The 8,312-nt window shown below is 39.6% G+C and overlaps 1 protein-coding gene across 1 annotated transcript; it reads right to left on the reverse strand.

The window, feature by feature from the left end:
* Positions 1–2,178: 2,178 nt before the first annotated feature.
* On the reverse strand, positions 2,179–6,969 carry LOC106941480 (prostaglandin E2 receptor EP1 subtype-like). The gene is made up of 3 exons (XM_015024528.1): positions 6,705–6,969; positions 4,995–5,903; positions 2,179–3,136 (listed from the first exon to the last, which is right to left on the reverse strand). Exons 2-3 carry the CDS (start codon positions 5,853–5,855, stop codon positions 2,867–2,869), a joined length of 1,131 nt encoding a protein of 376 aa, XP_014880014.1. The 5' UTR covers positions 5,856–5,903; positions 6,705–6,969; the 3' UTR covers positions 2,179–2,866.
* Between the last annotated feature and the right edge of the window lie 1,343 nt (positions 6,970–8,312).

Raw genomic sequence — 8,312 nt, forward strand, 5'->3', positions numbered from 1 at the left:
AAAAAAAAAAACACGGAAATAAACAGAAGTTATAAATACAATTTACTTGGGGGAAAACACTGCATCTGCAGTTATAACTAAAAAGGAGGAAGCTTCATATTTATAAAGCTCTAAAAATGACACGTGAAAAATAAGGGATATGAATACTTAACACGAATGCCGTAAGACATGCCATTATTATTTACACATTTTTGTTTAAATTGTTGTAAAAAGTGCGACACCTTCTTAAATGTTATTCTTAGATCAGTCACCAAGAGAGAAAAACCTGAAATCTGCAAGCTAACAAGACCCTAGCCATTTTAAAAAGCAGACAATATCCTAAAATCATTTTTACAAGACGTGGATGTGCGGAAATCTACTCCTTGAAATTACTTTTATGATAACAGGACTGCCTCACTCTTTGGAAATAAAAAAAAGTCCAACACATGGGTGGTTTAAAACTTTTGCACAGTAGATCATAAATTGTGTGTGCTTTTAAGGAAAGAGGAAAAAACAACCTCAAGCTGTCGTTCATCTTCCAAGTTTTGAACTGCAGCAATGTATTCATGGTACTGCCTCAGCTCCTCCTCGTAACACAGACAGTCGTACCAATATCGCAGCTCCTCGTATCTGTCAGGAGTGACAACAAAATGAGCAAAAATAGTACGTTTTAAAAGTAAAACTATAAACATCCAGCCGACCCCATATGAATTGTTTTTAAGAACAATCATGACCAGATCCTTTCACGATCTGACATACTAGCCCTTGTATTTCTGTACAAATCTGTAGAAATAGAGCATGTTTTCAGCGCTACCTGTCAAAGTCCTCAGGCAGAAGACGGTGGCCTTGTTGGATCAGTTCGTCCCAATATAGAAGCTCTTCATAGGCCTGCTGTTCGTCCCACTCTGAAGTCATGCTGTCCTCCCTGCCTCGTGTAGCATAAATAAAAACTGTAGTTGTTTATCCTGCCACAGAAAAACGTCAACATAAAATGAAATCGTTTACGTCACGTACATCGTAGCGTATAGGTGCTAGTAGCAACCAGCGTTAGCGGCTAACAAGTGCGCAGCAGCAAAAGTTGAGCCAAACTATCAACTTGTGCATGAATGTTTGCAGTTTTCATTAAGAGGGGATGTGTCTATTCAACAAATCGATAAATAAAACCTCTACTATTCGCTCTATATTAAAGGTGTAAATACTTAATATTAAGCACAGTTTACCTTTAGCTAGCTGTAGCACCTGCACGAACTCAATGAGTTTCATTAATGCTATCACAGCTTGCCTCTAAAATCACGCATATGCACAGTTTTAGACCGTTCAAATGAACTTCACCTCTCCTTTCGTAGTTTTTCTGGTGATTTTATAAAAAAAATAATTCATAGCCGTTAGGAATTAGTACGTCATGCCTTTTCTTCACGTAATACAGTGGCTTCAATTCAGACTATTGACGTAATATCGCCCCCTGGAGGTCCGGTGGTTGAACACGCACTGTTGGATGTTTTCAGACTTTTGTTTAATGAAAAGCTATACCTGAACACTGGGACATCAAGAGCAAGAATGTCATTTTTTCATTTCTATGTCTCAATGAATGCATACAAAAGCCAAAGAAGTTTCAATAAAGTGCTGAGGTGATGGTGTTCGGTTCATATGAACCAACATTTAAAGTTCTATGTTGTTTTCCATCTTTAACCATCTCTTGTTATTGAGTTTTAACTAATAAAAATCTCAACAGACATGAGTTTTTCAGAAATGCACCACATTTACATTGAAATCTTACTGGATGTAATGGATATAAGAAGCATTTGAAAAGAGCAAACAGTATTTTATCCAAAAAAAATAGATCTTATTTTTAACCTTCACCCTGCTGAGCTGGATGTTTATTGTACTTCTGAAGTAAAACACTGGTAGTCAGTCCACTACACACTGACTCAAGCTCTAGTCAAAACATTATTCTTATATGTGTTTCAGATTTATTAGATTATGATCTCTGTAACCTTTGTGGATTGTCCATTTGCTAAAACATATCTACTGAAAGTGAAGAACATAAACTGAGCAGGACATCTCTGTTGGAAAATTTTTTTAAGGAGAAAATGTTGCTCATTGCAGTCAAAGGAAAGCTACTAGAGGGTTTTCAATACATTTACCTCTTTTGCAGGTCTTCAAAACAAGACAGGATAAAAATAAGAGCAGAGTTTTAAAGTAAAAGCACATTGTATGGTTTTATTTACATTCAGTTTAAAGTGTTTTACATGTTCTCAAACTGAAAGTAACATTCAAGTATTAACTCATAAAAACCTTATTGTTTTATACATTGACGTATAAAACACACAAAATAATACTCAAAGTCAAAATTACATGTGAACATTGGACATTCTGTAATAAATTACATTCAGTAGAGTACTAGCAAAATGCTCGATTATTTCTGGGTTTGCTCCAAAGCGCCCTCTGATGGTTATGCCGATGTAAGTCTCAGAGCTTTCAAAGCTGGTCAAAGTTATGATAGATTAAAGTTTTCCCTTTTACAAATCTTCTAGTTTCTACAAGGTGTGGTTAGGGCTGAATTCAGATTAATCTTTATAATTTCATTATTTACATAGAGAAATAAGGAATATTCACTTTTTCGAAGTAAACAGAGCATTTATGATATTTTGTGCAAAATTGCAGCCTTAGCTAGCTTGCATTTTTCAGGTCAGAGAAAAAACAAGCTGGTAAACAGAGTGGAGTTTGAAAAAAAAAAAAAACCTTGATTGATCAAGGAAACCTCCAATGATAGACTGCTTCCTCGTCATAGCAACAACATTTCCTCCTTCAACTGCTGTTTCTGTATTTACAAAGGTTTGTGTGTTCAGTGACCTGCTAACATAAAAAAAAAAAAAGCATTCTTCGCTCAGACTTGCTGAACTTCCTTCTGGTCCAAGCTGGGGAAGAAGCTCTTCTCCCAGCGACCCATCACGGTGTCCTTCAGGCCCGCCTGGCACTTTACAATGAGGTAGATTTTGCGGAGCACGGTGCGGCGCAGCAGGATGTAGACCCAGGGGTCGAGGATCTGGTTCCACGTGGCCAGCCTCACTCCTATGTACATCAGAGTTTGGTAGTTGGTCAGGTTTTCATCCACAGTTCTGCTGGAGGAATGGATCACCGACATCAGAGCAAAGACCTGTGTTGTTGGTCAAGAAACACATTCCTTATTTGTTAATCTATAGATTAAAATGTGTTACACGTTAAAAACAAGAAATAAATAAAATTAAAAAAAAGAAAAGAAAAGAAAATTGAGTTGTTCTTGTTTCAAAAGTAATTCTGAAAGAATTTTGCAGTTTTGGGCCAAGTTCTGAATCCAATCAGGCTCATCCAGTAAAATCACTTTCACAATGACAAAGGGTACTTTTGACTCAAGAGTCACTCAAAACATCATAACAGTTTCATTTGCATGTTATTTTTGAAACAAGTAACTGCAGAAGCACCAATATTGATACTTCTGCCATGTACTTTTCATGGGCTGCATTGTTCTGTAATCCAGATAGTAAAAACTAAATACGCAATCCAACCACTTGTGTTGTTGGTCTTTTGTGACCTCTGAAGCAACTAACAAATGTTTCTTCATAAAAAAAAATACATTCACGCCCTTTGATTAACAGAGTCAAATAAATATAATAAAGTACAATATAAAGCTGAATCCATTCAGTAAAAAGACATTCTGTTTCCTTAAAGCTAAATGCCAGAGTCTGCTGTAAAATCAAACACTATAGTTCATTACATATAGAATAAAAAGTGATGTTTGTTTTTTCTGTTTGTTTGCTGTTCTGTTGCGTATTTATATTTGGTCAAAAAATAAAAACTCAAGAACAAGTTTGCGCTCACGCCATCACACTGACCTGAGTCCTTGTGATTTGTTCCATTTATTCACATTTTTTTACTCACATTCCTCCTTTAGAGGTGTCTTCCAATGTTTTATTTACTTATGCCAGCTCAGTTCTAGTGCTTCTCGTGATGTCATCGGCCCCCGTACACATAAAGCAAAATTAACAATTTTGACATCAGGGTTTTAAAAACTTGGCTCACAGCCTTAGATCCAATTCGGTTGAGGAGGTTCTGGTGCAAAAAAAACAAAAACAAAAAACAAAAACAGTGTGGACCGAAGCACCAGATCATATTGAGCTCACAATCACAATGATTCATTTTGGGCCATGTGGATGGATGACAGGGACACTGATCCAGTGGATCCAGCTTGAACTGAACAGAAAATAAATTGCATCGTTAACTGTTGGGCATTTCTACAAGTTCTCCTGATGCATTGGTAAATTTTCTTCTCCCGAGTCTAAGAACTGCAATCTATAGAAACGTAAGTACCGGTGATCTTTGTCAAAAGTTCTAGGTTCACTTAGAAATATCCGTATTTATTATTACGAATTTTTCCGTAATAAAACAGATGGTTGCTGGAACACAGCTACCATCTGTGTTCCAGTGGCACATTTTGGTAGCTAATCCAAGTTTGTCTCGATGAAGGGCTAATTGATCATTTGAAAAGCCTTGTTAAATCATGTTAGCACAGCTGGAAATTGTTGCAATGATTAAGGAAACTGACAGCTAAAATGCCAAAGGTTTGCAGGGCAGCAATTGCTGCAAACAGATTCTTTGATGAAAGCAGCTCACAGTTTGAAGAACAAAATTATGATTTCAAGTAGAAATACAAACTTGCAAATGTCTCTTGATTGTGCTTCCTTTTCATTTTGCAACTCATATGACTGATAACACGCGAGTGTTCTTGGAACAATCTCCAGCAGTTCACCCAGTCCTTTTGTCCCAGTCTTCTTTGTCACGTAACGTCATGTCATGTTTTGGCTCCATCAGGTAAAGCAAGTCATTCAGATCTTTAAGTAGCAAAACATTCTCAGATCATAATAACATTACCATGTTTGACCTTTAGTATGATGGGGGTTTTTTCTGAAAGGTAATATTTGCTTTAATCTTCTAAAACAGAACAACTCATTGGAAAACTGATTTTTCTCGTAACATACCAGCAGAGGGCTCCAGCAGATGCATGAGGTGACCATGATACCAACCAGCTGAACCACCATCTCAATGTCATGGGAGCGGGCCGAGTGATGGGAGCCGGGCTGCCTCCTGATCCGGGCCAGCACCAGCGTCAGTCCGCTTATTGTGTTGCACACGAGAGCCACAGCCAGTGAGGTCAGGCCGAGTCCGGAGAACAGCGCCACGAAGGCCACGTCCACCCCCATGGTGTCGTTGAGCACGTTGATGAAGCACCAGGTCTTTGGTTCCTGATAGGTGTATGAGCCGAGCTGGAAGCAGGGCAGCAAGGCCACACACAGCGCTGCCAGCCAGATGATGGACAGGCAGACCTTTGTGCGAGTTTTGGTGACGAGGGACGAGTGCAGCAGCGGTTTGGAAACGCCCAGGCATCGCTCTGCGGCCATGGCGCAGCCCATAAACAGAGGGCAAAGGCCAAAGAAGACCATGCTGCCACCTAGGAACTGACACATGCTATCAGAGGAGTCCTCAGTGCTCTGTCCACCGGTGAGGTAGAGCCTCAGGACCAGGGCACCTGGAATCACATGGCCAAAGAAGTCTGTGATCACCAGAGAGGTGGCAAACAAGAGGAATGTAGCTTTGGAGCGCCGCCGCTGCAGAGAGTAGGCATTGACCAGTATGAAAAGAGCCACCGTGTTGGAGATGATGCCTAGCGACATAGGCAGCACCACGCTGATCACACCACTGGTGTGGTTCTGCACAGCAGTGACATTTTCCTGCTGCTGCTCCATGGCCGTCACCATGGCCTCCACCACAGATGCACTGCCATCGCCCCAACGAGGAAGAAGCGAGGAGGGCGAGGAGTTAAAATGCCTCAAAGCAAACATCTCTCATCTCTGACCTCTGAAGTTTATGGGGTCCATTGTCAAAGCAGGCTGCAGGAAAAAAGGAAAAAATGTGCAGTTTTTAAAGTAATTGGATGTAATAAGGGAAAATTAATGTTTCAGATCTTCGAACACACTTTGATATCAGGCAAAGAACATGAGTGATTACAAAAATCTATTTTTTAATGATGATTTCATTTACTAAGAGAAAAAAAATAGTTCAACAGAAGACATGTAGAACAGTCCAAATGTTTTTCTCTAGCACTGTTTGCACGAAAACCAATAAAGATGAAAACCCCTGCATGTATGATCAGTGGGGCTGTCAGCTGTAATTTTGGATAATTTAGCCGAACTCTCTTTGCATGTTACCTCAAAAACACCAAATGAGGGAAACACACTCTGAGAGCAATGTTTTCAGCACTGGAGCGATAATGACTTTCATATTGCCAGCTCTCACTTTTTATTGTTATTAGAGCACTTTATTAGAATCTGTCCATTCAAGAAAACTCCGCTATTTATTGTTTAAAAAACACACTCAATTCATTATCTATTTATTATATCCATGTCTTTATATTGCTACTAACCTGCTACGATCTCTTTCAAATTTTGTTTTTTATTAATATCAATCTGATATTCCGACATAATGTGACGCAGATCGACCAAAGAAGCGGGTGTACTTAGCTGTCGCACTTTACAAAATGAAAATATGTAAATATAAAACCCAGTTAAAATATTAAATTGATGCTAATCGCATTTCTTGTCTTTTAACAGAAGTCTTCCTTTTTTTTTTGTTTTACCCAAAAAGTTGATCATTTAATTTCACCGACAGCTAAAAATAAGAAATTAACTCACCAATAAGACCAGAAAGTATTTCCAGAGCGCCTGAATCTTCCTCGACCTCTCTCAAGCAGTCCACGCCATCTAAGAACTACTGGAAAATGCGTTTTCAAAAGTGTCAGAAGTCATATTTTTCCTCAATAAAATCCACCGCTGCTGGGGTAAGTTAAGCAAAGAGTCGATGTCCTTTGAGGCGCACTTCGTTTTTTTTTCTGTGTGTTTTTCCTCTGCGAGCTCGGTTCGGCTGACCGACCATGAGCTGGAGGTGAACGGAGCATTCTCACTGACGCTGAAACGCCGTCTGGTGTTTTTATAGCGCGCTTCTCCTCTGCCTGTGTGGGCGTCTCTGCGCGCGCGCCCCCACGGCCAGCTCGTGTCTGCTGCAGCGGTCTGTTTACATTAAGTGCAGCATCAGCCAGCGTAAGTTCAACCTGTTACTCACCTTATATGCTTCACTAAAATGACCTCAAAGAAGATTAGGTCTGTTTTATCTCAACACACTCACACACTTAAGTGCCATCCTCAGGTCAGTAAATGGTTAAAAAGTCGCTGCTGGTATCAGTTTGTGGTGAAGATGCTTTTTTAAGCTCTCGGATCGATTTGTAGAGAGGTTCGGTTCCATGCATTATGTTTTCTTGCTGCTCCATGCGCAACACCGCGCTCAAAATAACCTCCGATACAGTAGTAGAAGGATCCAGCGCTTAATGGATGCACTCGGTCAGCGGCCAGGGAGGTTGTCAGTTTGAGAGACTGAATAAATGACCTAAACAAGACAGGTTAAAATATCTAAATCTATAAACAACAGAAGAACTCTTACAGGGCACCTTAGATACTTGACAGGGTGGTGAAAACCTTTTTGGTTAAAATATTGAGAGAGCAACATCCATCATCTAAAGAGATCCAGATGTTTCTCAAGGACACGGATCTCTGCAGACACATCTGGCGATATCTGTCATGTTGTGTCTGGTTGAATGAAACCAAGAAGACATTTATGCCCCTTTTTACTGCAGACTGGAAACAGGTGGTCCTGTTTGCTCTAATTTTACTGGGACCTGGATCACCAGCTGTAGTTTGAAAACAGACTGAATCAACACTTCGAATTGGCTGCTGGTGCACAGGAAAGGAGGCCAGACGGGTTTGGGTACTGACCAAGTACTGGTGAGATTCTGTTACAGACAGACATGTGAAGGAAGAGTTTATATTGCAGGCTTGTGTGGCGGCATAAAGCTCTGAAAGTCAGCGTTGGATGGAATAGTAGCAATATGCAGATAGATAAGGTTCTCCAAATTTGCATTTTCTAATAAGGTAATCTGCAGAATAACTATTGAAACACAAAACCCTCACCAGCACAATCCTGATGGTTTCTCCTTCAAAGTCCATATATTAAATAGTTGTGGAACTACATAATAAACTTAAACTGTTTATAGAGTTGAGTTTCTCTTGATATTATTTCTTATAACACTCATATAACCACATCTAAAGAAACAAAACAATCAAGAAAACAATACACTGATTCACTTTATTTGCTCATAAGCTGAGATAACTTGGTGAAGAAGAACTTGACTGGCCTCTACAGAGTCCTGAACTCCACCTGATACAATATCCTTTTAATCAAGAGCATAA

This window comes from Poecilia latipinna, unplaced genomic scaffold (genome assembly GCF_001443285.1).
Source record: "Poecilia latipinna isolate Pla-1442-1.1 unplaced genomic scaffold, P_latipinna-1.0 Scaffold3695, whole genome shotgun sequence".
NCBI lineage: Eukaryota > Metazoa > Chordata > Actinopteri > Cyprinodontiformes > Poeciliidae > Poecilia > Poecilia latipinna.